The sequence below is a fragment of the Chiloscyllium plagiosum genome, unplaced genomic scaffold, assembly GCF_037043375.1.
Source record: "Chiloscyllium plagiosum isolate Xiang-an unplaced genomic scaffold, Cpla_swu_hap1 HiC_scaffold_13, whole genome shotgun sequence".
NCBI lineage: Eukaryota > Metazoa > Chordata > Chondrichthyes > Orectolobiformes > Hemiscylliidae > Chiloscyllium > Chiloscyllium plagiosum.
Window position 1 is genome coordinate 75,944,485 of NW_028270151.1, and position 20,825 is coordinate 75,965,309.

At 42.3% G+C, this 20,825-nt stretch overlaps 1 protein-coding gene and 1 long non-coding RNA gene across 3 annotated transcripts in view; one reads left to right on the plus strand and one right to left on the minus strand.

Annotated features, from left to right (window-relative positions):
* Positions 1–1,291: 1,291 nt before the first annotated feature.
* LOC148148345 (uncharacterized) lies at positions 1,292–10,603 on the minus strand. Its single transcript, XR_015759217.1, has 2 exons — positions 9,831–10,603; positions 1,292–4,341 (listed from the first exon to the last, which is right to left on the minus strand). It is a non-coding gene; the product is annotated as an uncharacterized LOC148148345 (long non-coding RNA).
* fam168b (family with sequence similarity 168 member B) overlaps positions 10,170–20,825 on the plus strand; it is a 44,570-nt gene continuing 33,914 nt past the window's right edge. The window contains exon 1 of one of the 2 annotated variants that reach the window (XM_043701918.2): positions 10,170–10,248. Coding sequence is in view for 1 of the 2 variants with exons in the window: in XM_043701917.2 (XP_043557852.1) it covers positions 20,808–20,810 (3 nt within the window). In the remaining variant the exon portion in view is untranslated. Of the gene's footprint in view, positions 10,249–20,784; positions 20,811–20,825 lie in introns of those variants that run through there. The other variant, XM_043701917.2, reaches the window with a different exon arrangement.

Here is a 20,825-nt window from a genome sequence, read left to right on the forward strand (position 1 = left end):
TCCTTAGGATCGGGAAGGTTTTGTTCCCAATGGTACTCAAGAAAACCCTTCCAATTATGTTTTTAGCCACCTTATTCCCCGAAAATCAAACATCAAAACTTTCAGTGCAATGTCCAACGTTCTGTCTCTTTGGCGCAAAATAGCTCTAGAGTTCTTGGTATGTTTTCGCCATGGCTTTCTCTAGTTGCACCAGACTCCTTAGGATCGGGAAGGTTTTGTTCCCAATGGTACTCAAGAAAACCCTGTCCAATTATGTTTTTAGCCACCTTATTCCCTGAAAATCAAGCATCAAAACTTTCAGTGCAGTGTCCAACGTTCTGTCTCTTTGGCGCAAAATAGCTCTAGAGTTCTTGGTATGTCTTCGCCATGGCTTTCTCTAGTTGCACCAGACTCCTTAGGATCGGGAAGGTTTTGTTCCCAATGGTACTCAAGAAAACCCTGTCCAAATATGTTTTTAGCCACCTTATTCCCCGAAAATCAAGCATCAAAACTTTCAGTGCAGTGTCCAACGTTCTGTCTCTTCATCCCTTCAATATTATCCACCATGTTGTATTCCTGCCATTTGAGTCTAGAAGCCATTCACAGTACTAGTCCCCTCGCTGAACCCCCTTCACATCGAACACATCCTCACTGACAGTATTAGTGTGCAGTTCTTCCCAAGCAACATCTCCAGCTCGAGATCCATCATGACCAATCTCCGCAACAACTTTGGTCAGCTCCTGCGTAAGTATCCCAATCTTCAGCCACCAGCTGCAGCCCGAGATCCCTCATGACCACCACATATGGTGTGCTGCATGTGTACTGTTCTTCCCTGGCATCAACATCTGTCCAAGTGCCCTCGTGACCACCTTCCTCGATGTTAACTCCACAATTCCATGCTGTGCTCATTCTCCAGGCAACATGCTTCCTCCCAACCGAAAAAAAATGGTGTTTGCTCACAGCTTGAGGCCTGAATCCTATCCTCATCACTAATTCTTGTGTTTGTGCTTTACTAGAAAAAGAAATAGAACATGATGCAGACAGATGGTAAACTTCAAGAAGGAATACTTAATTGTGTGCACACTCAGCTCTATATTCCGTTCTAGACAGCCCCTTTATCTCTCACCTCTAGGTCACCTGTGGCACCTGAGATTCTTAGTGGGCAACACACACAACTACATATGTAACATCTCTCATCCTTTATTTCCCTAATCCCTTTATTATTGTTTTTTTTAGGCAAAGATAGATTTTTGAAAATGTAAGGGAATTAAGGGTTACAGTGAATGGGCAGTAAGTGCAGCTGAATCCACAAAAAGATTAGCCATGATCTTATTGAATGGCAGAGTAGGCTCGATGGGCCACTTCTGCTCTTATGTTCTTACATAATATATATGGATCCAATAAATAACAAATCTACATAATCAGGAATACGTACAAAATAATGGAAAAAGGAAACAATCTTTTTGTAGTTTACACTGACACCATCAGTCTCTTGGGGAAATGTTGATTCCTAGAAGACCATCTTCTCCTCTCAAGAACCTTTTTGAATGTGGTCTCCTGGGCTACCAAAATCTCAAGTCGTTCGGCAAGTATGCCTCTCTCTGATTGGCTCTGGTTACCCTGGCTTTTCGTTGCAGGGTGACAAGGAGCCCATCTCATATGTCTAATTCCATGATTTTCCAGGTATTCCTTGAACTCATGCACCACAAACAGCAGAGCACTGTCACTCATTACTTGTTCAGGGTTCCTGAACCTGGCAACTTTTTCATCCAGTTGGTTTTCCATTGCTTCCACTGACACTGACTTCACGGTTGCCAACTCAGGCCATTTGAAGTGGGCACCCATGACTACTAATAAAACCCAGCCCTTTACTGGTCCTGCAAAATTGACATGAATCCATTGTCACGGTGATTGAAGCTGCTCCCATGGGAGATGGAGCGACAATGGAGGACCCTTTCTGACATGTGTAAGATTCACATGATCCTGCTTTCTCGTCAATCTGGGATCCTACATTTGACCATAGGTAGTAGCTTCTGGGTATTTCCTTCATTTGCACCACGCTGTAGTACACTTCTTCTCGCACCTTATCTCTTAATAGGACAGGGATAATAATTCTCATTCCCCACATTAAGCACACATCTTTATGACCCCTCCTGGACAAGTGGAGTCATAACACTGGACAGTCTCTATGAAACGTCCTTCTTCTCAGAATTAATTTCACCACTGGGGTCACTCTGGGTAGCTTTCCGCATCTGACTCATTAATACCTGTACCTTGCCTTCCTGGGAAAAGTACTTAATTTTCAGGTTCCAGTCAAGAACATATTTCCCAGTAGTGCTAAGGCCATGTTCTTCCAACCATTTTATGCTTTCTTCTTGGCTTTTTGAGTGCTCTTTTTCAGAAGATCCAGTAGCCAAAATACCAGCCAGTAACACTGGACACCTCACAATCGATTCAAAATTTAGTCCATAGCCCTCTAAAATAGAGCCAGTGCTGACATGATGCTAAAAGGAAGCCAATTGTGGCCAAACAATCACCTGTGTATCACTGTCATCAGCAGCAGCTAGGACTCATTCATATGTCCCATTTTTAAGTAGGCCTGCGACTGATCAATTTTTGAGAATTTCTTTCTGCAGCCAGTCCACTGTGCAGGTCCTAATTCCGTGGAAGTGGGTACTGATCCACACATCAGGGTGGGATGACTGTAACCTTAAAGTCAATCAAAGTTTAATTCCAACTCCTTTCGCTTCCCCCAGAATTCCCTCTGAAAATATCCTTTTACCTGTCCAAAATCTCTTGCAAACTCATTTTTGAGTCCGCCAAATTATTAACCATGTTCCGATTTAACTGTAATTTCTCTTACCAGAAACATCCAAATATTGCAGGGAAGTTGCATTTCATACACAGGCTGTTCGCCACACTGGTTCCCTCCGCTGTAATTTTACCAGCACACAGCCCTTCAGTTCCGTATATGTCTGTAGTGTAATCCAGGCAAGCTTTCATGGCAGTGCCTTTAAATTTACCCTATATATTGGTTTGGAAATCAGAGCCACTGCTACACCCCAATTTCAATTTCCATCTTTAATGTCTTATCTTTTCATTTGGCAGAACCCAGAATGATCAGCTTCACTCCACATCAACATGTTGTTTAACCAAAACCCTGCTGACTCTGGGCCTTTTGCTTCTCTCATCAACCGAACTGACTCCCAATCTGCTCCTTGGCTGGTGGCACGTATCTTATGCCTTGTCCAAGAATTGTCTACTTTAACCAGCTTTTTCTTCCTTGATTTGTACTCAGCAATTTTGGGGAATATGGCGCAATTGCTTACATCAACAGCACAGCACTTCTTGAGTCCAACACGTTGACTCCTTGTGGCACCCTTGCCACATTGAAGTCATTTTATGATTGTTACTGCTCTTTGCTGAGTTTCCACTAGTCGGTGCATCTGAATACCATCACCCATTTGGGCTGCTTCACTAGTGGCAAATTCCATCGAGTAGCAACTTCAACTCTGAAATCCAGGTCTCTTCTTGTTAATAACTTCCATTGGATGGCCTTGTGTCAGAGGCCACAAGCCAAATTGTCCTGCAAGGTAGTTTGGAGAAACTCTGTGATCTTGCAATGTTTCACAAACCTCTTTTAGACTTGTACAAATTGGGCGATAGACTGTCCATTTTGTTATACCCATTTTGAATAATAGAAACATTCTGCAAAGATCAGTGACTTTGGTGCAAAATAACTCCCCAGTTCATGGTATGTCTTCTCCATGGATTTCTCTGGTTGTACTAGACTCCTTAAAATCTTGAAAGTCCTGCTCCCGATGGTACTCAAGAAAAGTCAGTGCCATTATGCTTTCAGCTTATTCTCCTTGAAATATACATTAAAACATTCGGTGTAGTGTTCAACATTCTGTCCTTCATCAAATATCACATCCCTCCAGTATTGCCCATCATTCTGTATTTCCATCACTCGAATCAAGTAGCCGTTCGCAGTCCCAATCCCCGTGGTGATTGCCCACCATAACAACTGCAACCTCATCAACTGTATTAGTGTGCTGCTCTTTCCTAGCGATGTCCACAGCCCAAAAACTCTTGTGACCGCTGTCTGCAACAACTTCGGTAAGCTCCCGGGTGAGTACTCCCCTCATCAACCATCGGCTGCGGTCTGAGACTCCTCACAACCACAGCATTCAGCCAGATCCAAAGTGCATATTGTTCTTCCCTGGCATCAACATCAGTCCGGTGCCCTTGTGACCGATTCCCTCAACGTTACCTCCATCATTCAACGCTATTTTCGGACTCTGGGTGACATCTTTCTTCCCGACAAAAAAAAGGCATTTGCAAAGTTTGTGGCCTGCATCTCTAGAAACAGAAATAGAACACAAGATAGATAGAGAGTAAACTTGAACAAGGAGCACATAATTGTATGTCCACTCAGCTCCACAGTGTCTATCTCCTCCACCTCTGGCCTCCAGGTCACATGACATATTCACTTAAAGGGGCTACACACACCCAACGATGTGTAAAATCCCTCAGCCTTAATTACCATAGTCCTCATTTCATTACATATATCTTCAACACTTATGATGATGATACAAGCATTGTAGCTAAAATATACACATCATCAGGAACATGTGCAAAAAATTAGAAAGAGAAAACGGCCCTTGCATAGTTTGCACTGACACGATCAGTCTCTCAGGGGATGGTGATTCCTAGAAGACCATCTCCCCATCTCAGGAACATTTTCTAATGTAGTCTCCTGTGCTTCCACAATCTCTGGTTGTTCCACAGCTATGCCTCTGATTGGCTCTTGTTGCCCAGACTGTTTGTCGCAGGTTGATATGGAGCTGATCTCATATGCCTAATTTCATGATTTTCTAGATACTCTTTGAACTCATGCACCACAAATGGTGGACCATTGTCACTCACAGGTTGTTCAGAGTTTCCAAACCTGACAAATCTTTCATACCATCAATCTATCATTGCTCCTGCTGATACTGACTTCATGATTGTCACTTATGGCCACTTGGAGCGAGTATTCACAACCATTAGTAACATTCATCCCTCTACTGGTCCTGCAAAATTGATATGAAACTGCAACCACGTTGAATGATCCCACTCGCATGGTTGAAAAGGTGACAACAAAGGCCCTTCCTTACTAATGCACAGGATTCACATGATCCAGCTTCGTGTAACCTGCGAATCCACATTTGATCACCAGACACAGCTTCTGGCTATTTCTTTCATGCACACCACACTGGGATGCACTTTACCCAACATTTTTCCTCTTAACAGGACAGCAATAACAACTCTCATTTCCAACACTAAATACCCATCTGATACAGACAACTCCCAACTCCTGGATAGGTGGAGTCATAAGGCAAAAGCGAGGACTGCAGACGTTGGAAATCAGAGTCTAGATTAGAGTGGTGCTGGAAAAGCACAGCAGGTCAGGCAGCATCCGAGGAGCAGGAAATCGATGTTTCGGGCAAATACCCTTCAGCAGGAATAATTCTGGGCGATCTCTATGACAAGTCTGTCCTCTCAGGACTAAGTGCACCACTCGGCTCAAGGCTGGTCATTCTGGGTAGTTTTCTATACCTGACACGCTGACACCATAACCTTGTCTTCCTGGAAAAAGTACATAATTCTCAGGTTCCAGTCTGGAACATCTTTATTTCTTAGTATTGTGAACCTAGACAAAGCAACTGCATTTCTATGCTTCTCTGGCATAAACTTGACATTGGAATTTACAAGTCCCAAGAATGATCTCAGTTGAGATACATTCTCTGGTCTAAGAACCTTTATGACAGCCTCTATCTTCTTTGGCACCTAGTGTAGCCCCTTAACATCAATTAAATAGTTCAGAAACTCAAAGGAATCTTCAAAACAAAAAACTCGCATTTCCCTCTTTTTATCTCTAAGCTTTTCAAATGCACCTCTTTGGTTGATCCACTGACCAAAATATCATCCAATAACACCAGACACCTGGCAATCCATTCAAAATTTGGTCCATGGCCCTCTGAAATAGAGCCAGTGCTAATATGATGACAAAGGGGAGCTACTTGTAATGAAACAATTGCCTGTGTGTCACTATCTAACGATTGTGGCTGGGATTCCCTTGCTTGCCTCATCTGTAAGTTGGCTGCGACAGATCCACTTTTGAGAATGTCTTTCTTCCAGCCAGTCCACTGACCATATTAGGTGTTGTAGTGGGTATTGATCCATCCATTGGACTGGGTGAACTGCAACCTTAAAGTCACAACAAATCTTCACCATGTCATCTGTTTTTAAGATCAGAATAACTGGAATAGCCCATTCACTGGTGATTACTGGTTCCAACACTCTCAGGTTTCAGTTCCAGTTGCACCTTCACATTAGGCCAGATGGAATGTGGTACTGGATATTCCATCTTCTGCAGCACATTGCATCTTCCCTTATCATTGACCACATGGCCCTGGAACTCTATGAATGCCTCTAAGAAAAAACTTGCATTTCTCCCTTTTTACTTTTAGGCCATGTTTCACTAACCTTTTAGAGTTTCTTTTTGGCTTTTCAATTGCTCCTTTTTGTACAATCCAGTAATCAAAATGTCATCCAATAACACTGGACCCTTTGGAATCCATTAAAAATTTGGTCCATGGCCCTCTGAAATAGAGCCGGTGCTGACATGATCCAAAAGACAGCCAGTCATAGCAAAACAGTCACCTGTGTGTCAGTCATCAGCAGTGGCTGGGACTCCTTTGCATGGTCCATCTGTAAGTAATCCTGCAACTGATCTATTTCTGAAAATTTCTTCCCCCAGCCTGTCCAGTGAAGAATCTGAAATGCATGGAAGTGGATATTGATCTGCACATTGGGCTGGGTTGACTGTGACCTTAAAATCACCACAAATCTTTGCTGCATCATCTGTTTTAACGACTGGGGTGACTGGAGTGGCCCATTCACAGGTGGTTACTGATTCCAACACTCTCAGGTTCACCAGCCATTCCAGTTCCTTTTTCACTTTAGGCTGGATAATATACAGTAGTGGATGTGCCTTCAGACTACTTGGTTAAGCCTCCTGCTTCAACTGAAGTTGAATTTCTACCCCTTTCATTTCCCCCAAGATTCTATTCAATGCATTTCACCTGTCCAAAATCTCTTGCAAACTTGTTTTTGAGTCTACCAGCCTGTTAACCATAACCTAATTAACTTTAACTTCTCTAACCAGGACTGCCCAAATAATATACGGTGGTCACCTTTACATTCTATACACAGGCAGTTTGGCACATTGGTCCCTCAGCTGTACTTTTACCAGTGCACAACCCTTCAGTGGCACCAGTTGGTCTGAGTATGTCTATAGTGTAATCTTGGCAAGCTTCAATGGCACTGACTTTAACTTTATCCTATAAAGTGATTTGGGAATTGGAGGCACCATTACACCCATAATGACTTCCATCTTTACTGTCATGCCCTCTAATTTGGGAATAACATAGAACAGAAAATGTGTTGCTGGAAAAATGCAGCAGGTCAGGCAGCATCCAAGGAACAGGAGAATCGACATTTCGGGCATAAGCCCTTCTTCCTGAAGAAAGGGAGTTGACATTTCGGACATAAGCCCTTCATCAGGAACGAGCTCGTTCCTGTGCGAAACGTCTATTCTCCTGCTCCTCAGATGTTGCCTGACTGGCGGTACTTTTCCAGCACCTCTCTCTCCTTCATGCTGTACCCATTTATAAAACCAGAAACATTCCGTGACCATTAGTGACACTGGTTAAAAATAACTCCCCAGCTCTTGGTATGTCTTCTCCATGGGTTTCTCCAGTTGCACCACAACCCTCAGAATTATGAAGGTCTTACTCTTAATGGTTCTCAAACAGTACCATTATTCCCTCAGCCACACAATTCATCTTGAAACATGCATTAAAATGTTCAGTGTGCAGAGTCCAACAATCTTTCTCTTTTAAATATCCCATCCCTCCAATATTTCCCACCATTTTGTTTCTCAACATCAGGAACTTTTCCTGCCACTTGTGTCTAGCAGCCATTCAGTACGCGAATCACCTAGGTAAATGCCCTCTGCACCTACCGTTCCCTCACCAACTGGTTAATGTACCACTTTTCCCTAAAATCCCTCACAGCCTGACAGTCCTCATGACACACATCATTAAGCTCCTGGATGAGTACTGCCCTCTTTGCCTTAAGCTGTGGCCCAAGTCCCCTCATGACCACCACTCTCAGCCTGCTCCCCAGTGCATACCGTTGTTCCCTAGCATCGACTTCATCCCTGTGACGTTTCTCCCGATGTTCCCTCCACAATTTTGCACTGTTTACGAAATCTGGGCAATGTCTTTCTTTCTGATAAAGAAACAAAGTACACAGTTTGTGGCTCAACTCCATCCTTGTCACCAGTTATTGTGTTTGTTGTTATGTTGAACGAATGGGCAACAACTTGGTATAATGAAAATCATGTTGGAAAATGTGAGGTTATGCAGTTTTGCTGGAAGAATAAAGGAGCTAAATATTATTTAAATGGCAAAGATGGAAGAAAGCTGCACCATAGAGCGATTTGGAGCTTCTTGAGCATAAATCACAGAAAGCTAGCATGCAAATTCAGCATATAACAGGGAAGGCAAATGGAATGTTGACTTTTATTGCAAAGGGAGTTGAGTATAAATACGGGGAGGACTTTCTAAAACTATAAGGCACTAGTTAGATCACAATTGGAATACTGTGAAGTGTTTGTTCCCTTTAAAAAAGAAAAGCTTTGTGGCACTGTAGTCAATCCAGAGAAGCGTCACGAGCTGATCCTAGGCATGAAGTAGTTTTCTTGAGGAGAGATTGAGTAAGGTTGGGCTTATATTCATTGAAGACAGAACTGAAGAATGAGGCAACTCATTGGAATATGTACAATTCTTCGGAGGCAATTCATTGGAATATGTACAATTCTTCAGAGGATTGACAAGATAAATGCAGTGTGGTGCTTTCCACTCATGGGAGTCTACAGTCAGAAGGTGCAATAATGCTAAAACTCAGCTGAAACAGAGATGAGGTGGAATTTCTTCTTCCAGAGGGTATTTAATTTCTGGCATTTTTTATTGCAGACAGCTATAGAAACAAGATCTTTACTTATTACTAGGACTAAAATGGGTGATTTTAAATAAGGGAATCAAGGGCTATGCGGATAAGGCATAAAAACAGAATTGGGGGTTATCTGATCAGCCATAATCTCATTAAATGTTAAGCAGATTCAGATCTTTTTGTCTTTTACTGTTATTGAAGAAAGCAGTCAATCAAGCAAATTGGGTGTTGCTGGCCTCATTCTGAGTTTTATATGTTTACACATCTTGTGATGATGTGTGGAACAGTGAGTGGTGCATGATTATTGGCGCAACATTCCCAAGCAAGTTCTGACAGAAGGAAAAATTGTTCTGTTCTGATTAGGTGGTGGCAAAACACACTGGGGACATAAAGTGTGGTTTAGCCAGCAGTAATAAGCTGGAAAATGTTGACCATTTGTGTGAGACAATTGAGGATTTGAACAGAAAACTGGTCAAACATTGGGGATTAAGTGAGGGAAAAAGATTGATTGGATTGCCATACGGAAAGCTGACAATTAAAAAGATAAAAATTAAACTTAAATTCGTTTCTACAAAGCTCGACATGGGACATTGAGAGGCCAAATGGTCTCCATCAGTGCCTGAAGTAATGGGAAAACTGCAGCAGGTAATCAGATTGTCCAAAAATCAATACCATTCATTGTCCTATTATCCCCCTTCCTTTTTCCCTACAGTACCAAAACCCAACCATTTGTGCTGTAGTGGTGTAGCGTTAGTGGCTCTAATTCAGATGCAGGGTTCAAGCCCCACCTGCTCTAGAGGTGTATCATGACATAAAATATACGAAATAAAAACTCATCAGTTCTAAACCGTCTTCTTTCAAATTTCGGAGGCAGTTTCACATTGCGGCTGTAGGCGGTAATTCTCATCCCTTCCCTTCTCACGCTCTGCACAGACGACGCTGGATCCTTCTCGTACTTTCTACCTCTGCCACCGCGCTCGATGTTATTGTTGCCGCCGTCACCGGCTGGACCCGCCCACCTGACGTCAGCGTGAGGCCCGGAAGGGGCGTGGACAAGCCCGGGCTGGCCGGAAGTGGCGGCGGGAAGGTGAGGAGGAGTGAGGCAAGTGAAGGGGGAGGGGGAAAGCTTGCAGTTGTTGCGCAGCGTCGCTGATGTGAGGCGGAGTGAGAGAGGAGAGTCTGCATCGCTGGAATCGTTCAGTCAGGGTGGGTTGCCCCCCACACCCCGGGGGAGGGGAAGAATCCGGGCCTCTCCGTTTCGTTGCCTCCGCCGTCCGATTGTCGGGGGGGGGTCCCGGGTCCGTTATCGTTTTGATCGTCACTTTGACACCGGGGCCTGGCGAGCCCGCCCCCTCTGTCCACCTCGCCAACCACCACCTTTCCCTGGGATGGTGGGCCCCCGGGGCTCTGCGGATGGCCGATTTCCCCGGGGATGAGGGGGTGGGGAGCTGTGGTGTACTGCTGCTGCTGCTGGTGGTGTTATTTCCTCGAGCCCTCCCATCCTTTTCGGGCCTTGTTTTGGGGGAAAAGGCTGTTGTTTCGGGCGTCCTCTATGGCGATGGTTATTGTGGAGCGGGGCGGGGAGAGAGGGAGGCGTTTCCTTTGCAATGTCCGCGCTGCCTCCCTCCCTCGTTCCCAGCCTCTGGTTGCAGCCATTGACAATTGACTGCTTCCTGACTTGTCACGCACAGCGTCGGCCTCGTAAATGGTTCAGACCGGCTGGTGGATTTGTTTGGGGTGGGGAGGAATTGAGATTTACCGATGTTGCATAGAAGAGGGATTTTCTGTTCATACTTCAATGCCACCACTTCTCTTTCTCTCCCGCCCCCCCGCCGTTTTGTTTTATTTGCTCCCACTTTGCTTTGTTGTTGTCGACAGCTCTTGTTTTGACATCTTGAGCCTCACGTCCCCAGTCGAAACACACAACGTTGTTTTGATCGTCTGCGGTTTTTGAAGGATCACCACTTAACAGCGATCAGAAAAGAAATACACTGCATTTGCTATTGAGCAAATGGGTGGCACGGTGCCTCAGTGATTAGCACTGATGCCTAGCAGCAGGTTCGATTCCACCCTCGGATAACTCTGTGCAATTTGCACATTCTGTCCGTGTCTGCGTGGGTTTCCTCCGGTTTCCTCCCACAGCCCAAAGATGGGCAGGTTAGGTGGATTAGCCATGCTAAATGGCCCATAGTGCCAAAGATATGTCGGGGAGGCCGAATAACCGTGGGAAATGCAGGCTTGTGGGGATAGGTTGGGGAGTGGGTCTGGGTTAGGATGCGATGTAGACTCGATGGGCCGAATGGCCTGCTTCTGCACTGTAGGGATTCTATGAAAATGGAAATCAGTTAATTGCAGACCCTGGCATTAATTTAGAATGAGAGTGAAAATTACTGGAAATAGTAAGATTGACAGAAAAACAAAGTAGATATTTCAGGTCAATTACGTTTTGTCAACATATTTGCAGTTTGTGTCGCTCAATAATAAAATCTCCACCAGAATTATAAATGCCATTTTGCTTTTTATTTTCCATTTTTGCTTCCAGTAAAGGGATAAACACATTGTTTTACAGTAATTTGCAAAGCACTTCTTTTTGTTTAAATTTTGTGTGGTACTGATCAGTTGTATTTGGAGTTTTTGACGTGTATCATGTCATAGGGTTCAGTTGGGGTTTTGATATTTTACCTCAATGAATAGGGAGGTGAATGAATTGAATCGATGGTAGCTAGATTTGCTGATAAATTTAAGGATACTAATCAAAGTGAGATGTGAAAAACACTAATCTGCAACAGGGTCTAGATAAGCAAATGGGCAAAAATTTGGCAGGTGGCATATAATTTGGGTAAATGTGAGTTGTCCATTTGGCAGGAAGAATAGAAATGCATCGTTATATAGCTGGACTAAGATTGCAGATACGAAGTACAAAGAGATCTGGGAGTCTTGGTATGTGAGCCTCAAACTTAGTATGCGGGTACATCAAGCAATTCAGGTGGTAAATGGAATGCGAGGGCAGTGGGTTGTGAAAGTAGGCACATTTTGCTGCAATTGCACAGTACTTTAGCGAGGCAGCATCTGAGCTACTGCATACAGTTTTGAGTTTTTTTTATTTAGGAAAGGATATAAATGAGTTAACAGTTCAGCAAAGGTTCACTCAACTGATAACTGGAATGCAAGGGCTAACTTGAGAGAGTGGACATGACTGGGGTTGTTTCTATTAGAGTTTAGAAGATTGAGTGGTGCTGTAATTGAAACTTTTATAAGAAATGTATAACGGAGGGGACTCGACAGAGTGGATGCTGAAAGAATGTTCCTTACCTGTGGGAGAGACTAGAATTAGGTGATACAGTTTATAAATAATGGACCTGCCATTGGAGGTGGAAATGAGACATTTTTATGGTCAGTCGATTGAATTTGTGGAACTCTTTCCAAAGAATGGTGCATGAGATCCTGGAATATTTTCAAGGCAAATATAGATTGACTCCCTTGTTAATCCAAAAATATCTAAAATTCATAGGGGTTGGTTATAAAATGGAGTTGAGGCCACAATCAAATTAGCTCTGATCTTATTGAACAATGGAGTAGGCGAGAGGGACCAAATAGTTGTCTACTCCTAAGACAAATCTTTGTGTCTAAAAGGTAAAAATTGCTAACGGTGTAGAAAATAAATTTGGAATATGCTGTTCCAGAAAACAACAAAGAAGGATCCTGTTAGTGTTCAAAATCTAAGTTGAAAATTGATGTTGCCCTCAATTCTGTTTGGGGGACTTTGGCTTGTCAGCTTATTGTACAGTTTCCACTATTCAATTTGGTCATGGCTGTACTTTACCTCAATTTATTCAATTTAGTTCTATAGCCTTATTTAACACTATCTTTTAATTTGAGATGGGGAAATTCGAATGGTCCATTGTTCACAGCCTGGAGAATTCTCGATTTTAGCTTACCATTAGGTTAGTATTGCTCTTGTTCACTGCGTATTTTTCCAAAACAGGATATAAAAATGATCAATACTTTGATTTTTGCACAGATCACGTTGCGGTTGTCAAATAAGTTCTTTGGTTTGTTTTGCAGTCGTGCTGCCACTCACCATTGTGCACCACTGAAATTCTAGTGGTAGTATCTATAAATCTTTGTCAATTTGAGATTCAGATTTCTCTTCTTCCTCATAATTAGCATGTTTATGTGGTAAGAAAATGAGAGCTTTCATTTTTGTACATCTGTCATTTGACTGTCGAGACTTTTCTTTGAAGTAGTGTGGTCAGCAAAGTGAGGGGTAGGTTGACTTTCATACAACTTTGTTTTTGTTTTGTATGCTTTGGCCCCTTGCCTCTCTCCCCCAGAAGAGCTAGATGTAGTGTCTCCTGATATTGTATTTTTAGGTGATGCTTGGAATAACTTTCTCTCACGAACCTTTCTCTCTCTGTCTTAAATGCACTCCATGACTTGGCCATACAGCCTCAGCAGCAGTGGGTTCCACAGACTCACCACCCTCTGGCTGAAGACATACCTCCTCACCTTATTTCTAAAAGGTCATCCTGATATTCTGAGGTCATGTTCTTGGGTTCCAGTCTCTCCTACTGGTGGAAACATCTTCTCCACGTCCACTCAATCCAAATATCTCAGTATTTCAAAGAGATTCCTCCCCCCTCTCTCATTTCTAAATTCAGGGTACAGATCCCTCATGTCAAGCCCCTCGTCCTTGGGATCATTGTTGTAAACCTCCCTTGGAGCACCTCCAATGCCAGCATATCCCCTTTTCGATACTGGGTCTGAAACAATTCGCAATATTCTCGGTGTGGTCTGAACAGAGCTTTATACAGCCTCCACAGTGCAGTTCCACTCTTGTGTTCTAGCTCTCTTGAAATGAAAGCTGACATTTCATTTGCTGCATTAACTGTCAACTTAATCTGCATGTTAGCCTAAAGAGAATCTAAGTCCCTTGGTGCTTCACATTTCTATAGCCTGTCTCCATTTATAAAATAGTCTTTTTTTTTCCCTACCAAAGTACATAATCTTACACTTTCCCACATTGTGTCCCCTCTGCCACATCTTTGCCCATTCTTCTGGCATGTCCAAGTCCTTCTGCAGGCTCTCCATTCCTCAGCATAACATGTCCCTCCACTTAGTGTCATAGACATGTATAGCACGGAAACATACCTTTCAGTCCAACTTGTCCATGCCGGCCAGCTATGCTAACCTAATCTAGTCCCACCTGCCAGCACCTGGCCCATATCCCTCCAAACCCTTCCTATTCATTTACCCATCCAGATGCCTTTTAAACGTTGAAATTGTACTAGCCTCCACCACTTCCTCTGGCAGCTCATTCCACACAGGTACCACCCTCTGCATGAAAAAGTTGCCCCTTAGATCCCTTTCATATCTTTCCCCTCACACCCTAAACCTATGCCCACCCCAGGGGAAAGACTTTGTCTGTATATCCTATCCATGTCCCTCATGATTTCATAAATCTCTATAACGTCACCCCTCAGCCTCCGACGCTGTAGGGAATACAGCCCCAGCCTATTCCCCCTCTCCCTATAGCTCAAATCCTCCAACCCTGGCAACATTCTTGTAAATCTCTTCTGAACCCTTTCAAGTTTCACAACATCTTTCTGATAGGAAAGAGACCAGAATTGCATGGAATATTCCAAGTGTGGCCTAACCTATGTCCGACATGACCTCCCAATCACTGTACTCAATACTCTGACCAATAAAGGAAAGCATACCAAACCTCTTCTTCACTATCCTATCTACCTGCGACTCTACTTTCCAGGAGGTATGGAACCTGCACTCCAAGGTCTCTTTGTTCAGCAACACCCCCGAGGACCTTACCATTAAATGTGTTCATCCTGCTAAGATTTGCTTTCCCAAAATGCAACACCTCAAATTAAACTCTATCTGCCGCTTCTCAGCCCATTGGCCCATCTGATCAAGGTCCTGTTGTAATCTGAGGTAACCTTCTTTGCTGTCCACTAACACCTCCAATTTTGGTGTCATCAGCAAACGTAATTATACCTCTTATCCTCACATCCAAATCATTTATATAAATGATGAAAAGTAGTGGACCCAGCATCAATTCTTGTGGCACTCCACTGGTCACAGACGTCCAGTCTGATAAACAACCCTCCACCACTACCCTCTGTCTTCTACCTTTGAGCCAGTTCTGTATGCAAATTGCTAGTTCTCCCTGTAATCCATGAGACCTAACCGTGCTCACCAGTCTCCCATGGGGAACCTTGTCGAACAACTTACTGAAGTCCATATAGATCACATCTACCGCTCTGCCCTCATCAATCCTTTTTGTTACTTCAAGAAACTCAATCAAGTTTGTGAGACACAATTCCCCACGCACACAGCCATGTTGACTATCCCCAATCAGTCCTTGCCCTTCCGAATACATGTACACCCTGTCTCTCAGGATTCCCTCCAAAACTTGCCATCACCGACGTCAGGCTCACTGGTCTATAGTTCCCTGGCTTGTCCTTATCACTTTTCTTAAACAGTGGCGCCATGTTAGTCAACCTCCAGTCTTCCAACACCTCACCTGTGTCTATTGATAAAACAAATATCTCAGTAAGAGGCTCAGCAATCACTTCTCTAGCTTCCCACAGAGTTCTAGGGTACACCTGATCAGGTTCTGGGGTTTATTCACTTTATGCATTTCAAGACATCCAGCACTTCCTCCTGTGTAATATGAACACTTTTCAAGATGTCACCATCTATTTCCCCACGTTCTATATCTTCCATGTCCTTTTCCACATAAATACTGATGCAAAATACTCGTTTAGTATGTCCTGCAGCTCCACACAAAGGCCGCCTTGTTGTTCTTTGAGGGGCCCTCTTCTCTCGCTAGTTGCCCTTTTATCCTTAATGAATTTGTAAAAACCCTTTGGATTCTCCTTAACTCTATTTGCCAAAGCTATCTCATGTCCCCTTTTTGCCCTCCTGATTTCTCTCTTAACTATACTCCTACTGCCTTTAAACTCTTCAACGGCTTCACTCGGTCTATCCTATCTATACCTGACATATGTTCCCTTCTTTTTCTTAACCAAACCCTCAATTTCCTTAGTCATCCAGCATTCCCTACACCTACCAGCCTTTCCTTTCATCCTAACAATAATATACTTTCTCTGGACACTCGTTATCTTATTTCTGAAGGCTTCCCATTTTCCAGCCGTCCCTTTACCTGCGAACATCTACCCCTAATCAGCTTTTGAAAGATCTTGCCTAATCCGTCAAAATTGGCGTTTCTCCAATTTAGACCTTCAACATTTAGATCTGTCTATCTTTTAAGACTAATAGAATTATGATCGTTGGCCCCAAAGTGCTCCCCCACTGACACCTCAGTCACCTGCCCTGCCTTATTTCCCAAGAGTAGGTCAAGTTTGCCCCTTCTGTAATGGGCATATCCACATACTGAATCAGAAAATTTTCTTGCACACACTCAACAAATTCCTCTCCATCTAAACTCTTAACACTATGTCAGTCCCCATCTATGTTTGGAAAGACTTACCTTTATGTTATTTGCAAACTTTACAACAATGCCCTCAGCTCCTTCATTCAGATTATTAATGTATAATATGAACGGTTGCTGTCCCAACACTGACCTCTGTGAATTGTTACTGGCTGCCATCCTGAAAAAAAACCCTTTATCTCCACCGCCTGCCTTTTGCCAGTCAGCCAATCCTCTATCCCTGCCTCTATCTTTGCCCCTAATGCCATGGGCTCTTGTTTTATTTCACAGCCTCTTGTGGGCACCTTGTCAAAGGCCTTCCGGCAATCCAAATAGATCACGTCCACTGGCTCTTCTTTGTCTAACTTGCTCAGTACCTCCCCAAAAGAATTCTAACAGATTTGTCAGACATGAATCTCCTTGACAAAATCGTCCTGATTGAGCCCTATTGTACCTTGCACTTCTAAGTACTCCATAATTTCATCCTTAATAATGGACTGTAAAATGTTGCCAACAGCCAAAGTCAGGCTAACTGACCCATAATTTCCTGTCGTATGCCTCCCTACCTTCTTAAACAGGGGTGTTACATCAGCCACTTTCCAGTTTTCTCTGACTCTCCCTAACTCCAGTGATTCTTGAAAGGTCAACAGCAATATATCAGGAATCTGCTGTGCTATTTACTCCAGAAATCTGGCTGTAGACCATCTGGTCTGGGTGATTTATCTTTGGATCTTAAAACTTCCCCAACACCTTCTCCCTAGTGATTGTCATGACACTCACCTCTGCCGCTGACTGTCTTGAAGTTCAGGTATGCTACTGATATCTTCCACCGCAAAGACTGCAAAGTAACTGTTCAGTTCCTCTGCAGGTTTTGTTCCCCAAACTATTTCATTTGTGTTGGTTGTATTGTCATTGGAATTGGTTTACTGTTGACTACAAAAGCGCAGTAAACTAACGTTCAGTATAAATATATGGAAATATTTCTTTAAAAATTTACTCAAGGCAATATTTAAACTAGGATTGACAATTGCAATGTGACGTTTTGTATGGCATTAATACTAAATGTGTAGTGGACCATAGGTTTTCTGTCATGATTGAAGTGATATCACTTCTGCAAGTGGCTGACATTAAATTTTGAAATTTGCTGCAAAAAAAGAAAATGGCAGTTGCTTTAGTCAAGTCTTTTACTATCATAGGAATTTCTACTTGCTACAGCTTATGTACATGTGCCTTGAGTTCGGATTAATTTCAGCAGTAACGTAATACTGAATAACTGCACTTACCTGTTAGCATGGATGAAATAACTAGAGAACATGAACTTTATGTGCTTGTATTACAGGTTATCTTTAAGGTGCACAATTACAATATTGCACCCTTCTATCCTACTTTCGATTATCTATTTGCTTGTAGGTATTGCAGAACGACCAATGTTTGAGATTGCAGAGTTTTAGATTATGACTCAATGTAATCAATAGCTGAGATTTGGATTCGATATGGATTTGCATAGCTGAATGGTACAGACTCATAAAGTGTTGCCGACGTCACTGTAGTGTTTATATTGCAGTTGGAAGGGTTAGCTACTGTTTTGAAGTGTCTGCAAGGCCTCACTTGTCCCGTCTTTGGCTCCTCCCTAAGCATTACTGCTGTCTGTATTCCTCAAGTCATTGGTATAACCTGAATCTAGCATGCACCTTGCATTTGATTAAATACAACATGGCATTGAGTGTTGCCTTGCCTTAGCACTGACTTCATATTGATGAAGATATAGCCATCTTAATTGTTTTGCTTTTGGCACCTTGTTACAGAAAAGAAATGAACAGTTTTGCAGTATTCTTATGATGAAACAAGATGTGACATGGGTTATGCGTTAGTGATTTGTCTTGCAAACTTGTTTAAAGTGACCAGGCTCTTGAAACTACAAGCTGCAGCAATTCTTCCTTTGTGTTGTCCTGTTGTATCAATACCGGTTGTTGTTGAGCCAGCATTTGGTCTGTTCTGCCAACTTTAATTGGCAGAAGCTGAAAATGTCTTAGTGAGGAAGGGGAGTGGAAGCTCCATTATTACAGTGGACAAAAATGTGTGAATACCTTCCATTTGTTGTCTGACCCATATCAGTGTATATTGGACAGTAATATCAGGAATGCTATTTTCTTTGTATTCTTTGTTCAGAACTGTTATAAAACTTGAAAATTACACAGTTGTGTTTTTAGTATCTTTTGTACTTGATATAATTTAATCAGTCATGACCTGACAATCATGTGAACAAGTTTCAGTTGCTGTTTCATTGAAATAGTGGTGAGAGTGTAGTACCAGTAACTAACATTTGATGTGTGTTGGATTCTGAAAGACTTAGCAGTACTTGTAGGTCATTTAATGGGCAAGCATAAAATACCAAAGTTTATGATTATACTTCCAACCCTTCCCCACCATTATGCGAATCCTTGGTCAATGTCAAGAAGCAAACTTTGGAACATTATAAAAATTCCATTCTGGAGCGTGTGTACTGGTCTAGTGTGAAAATAGGTCACTGAAAGCAGGTAGTCGTACAGAGTTTAAAATGTATGATCCAATAAATACCAAGAATCAATAGGTTTATTAAACATTTTCTTGGATTTTTTTTGTATGGATGTGGGTCATCAAATTAACTGGTTCTATTGGCTAATCGCTAAGGAGCAGTGATAGTACATAGATGTTGCAGTTTTAGTTTGGATTCGTTAAAAACCCTTTGAATGTTAATGCGAGCATTGTAAATTATTAAAAGTAACATCGGAAACACATGCTTGTGAGGGAAATTTGCATACTCAATTTCTGATGAAAAAAATCTTAAAAATTATTGGATTCAACAACATGAAAAGTCTCTATTCTGAGGAAAAATTGGATAGGCTGGTTTTATTTTCCTTGGAGCAGAGGAGGCTGAGGGGTGATTTGATTGAGGTAAATAAAATTATAGAGGCACAGGCAGGGTAGATTATGAGAATCTCTTCTTCATGGCAGATATGTCTAAGACCAAAAAGCATAAGCTTAAGGTGAGGAGCAAATGGTTTAGGGGAGATCGGAGATAAATTTTTTTTTTACCCAGAGGGTGGTAGATATATGGAATGTGCTGCACCAGAGGATGGTAGAGTCCAGTACACTCGGAACATTCAAGAAGCACCTGGATGAGCACTTAAGATGCCAGGATAGAGTAGCCTATGGACCTAGTTCAAGTAAATAGATTAGTGTAGTTTGATGTTTGATGGACGGCCAAAGATCCTGTTTCAATGTTGTACATACTGTATGATTCTAGATAGCAATACCTGCCGGAACAAGAGTGGAAGGGTAACCAAAGAAATCATCTTTATAATTTGAAAAAAAAGCAATATATCTTGTTCCACCTTCCAACATTTAGCTGCTATATTGCTATTATAAATGCAGTATAAATGAAATAACGCAGTATATTGGCTTCAGGCCAGATTGTTTAGAGCAGTGATCATATGCCTACCACCCACCACTGCCAAACCTCAAAACCTCCATTGCTCCATAATACGAGTAACTGAAGTTGCGTTAGTCCAAGAATATCATAGGGTTGCGCACTCATTAGATGTAGATGACTGGTGGCAGTTTAATTTGAGAGTCACCACCCCGCAGCAAGAGGATAAGTTGAGAAGGTGGGACCTCTGTGGTAACTAGTTCCAAAAGCAGATAATTCCTTAAATGACTTTGAGAAAATTTCATGGAAAATTATGTCCTTGAACCAGCAGGACCATGTTAGGTTTAGTGATGACAAGTCTTAATTAATGACCAATCTAATAGTAAGGGACTCCTAAATCACAGTGACCATAACATGATTGGATGTGATAATAGACTTATGAGTGATTTAAAGGTGAGTCACAAATTAAAGTTTTCTATTTTGGTATTCCGGCTCTCCAATCTTAATTACAAAAGAAATCCACCTTGACCTGCAAGCTCCCCATTCTTTCGAAGACCTACACTGAGTTCTCAATAACTTTAATTTAGCTAGACAATTTAGTAGTTATAACACTGGAGTAATAACTCAGAGTATGAGTAGAAAGCAGATTGTGAAATTGAATTCGGTCAATGAACTGTCACTGAATTCTTAAAATGCATCTGGGAATACTTCAGGACAGGAAACCAGTATCCCATTAATCCATTTTATTATTTTCTCTACCTGTTAATAACATTTTCCTAAGAATGTATTTGAGTACCTAAGTCACTCTGGATCTTGTCTGTTTCAAGTGTTACATCTTTTCAAAAGTGTCCTATCCATTTTCAGGTCCAAAGTGGGTGACTTATCTGCTGACATTGAAATCCATTTTCCATGGTTTGTTCATTTCTC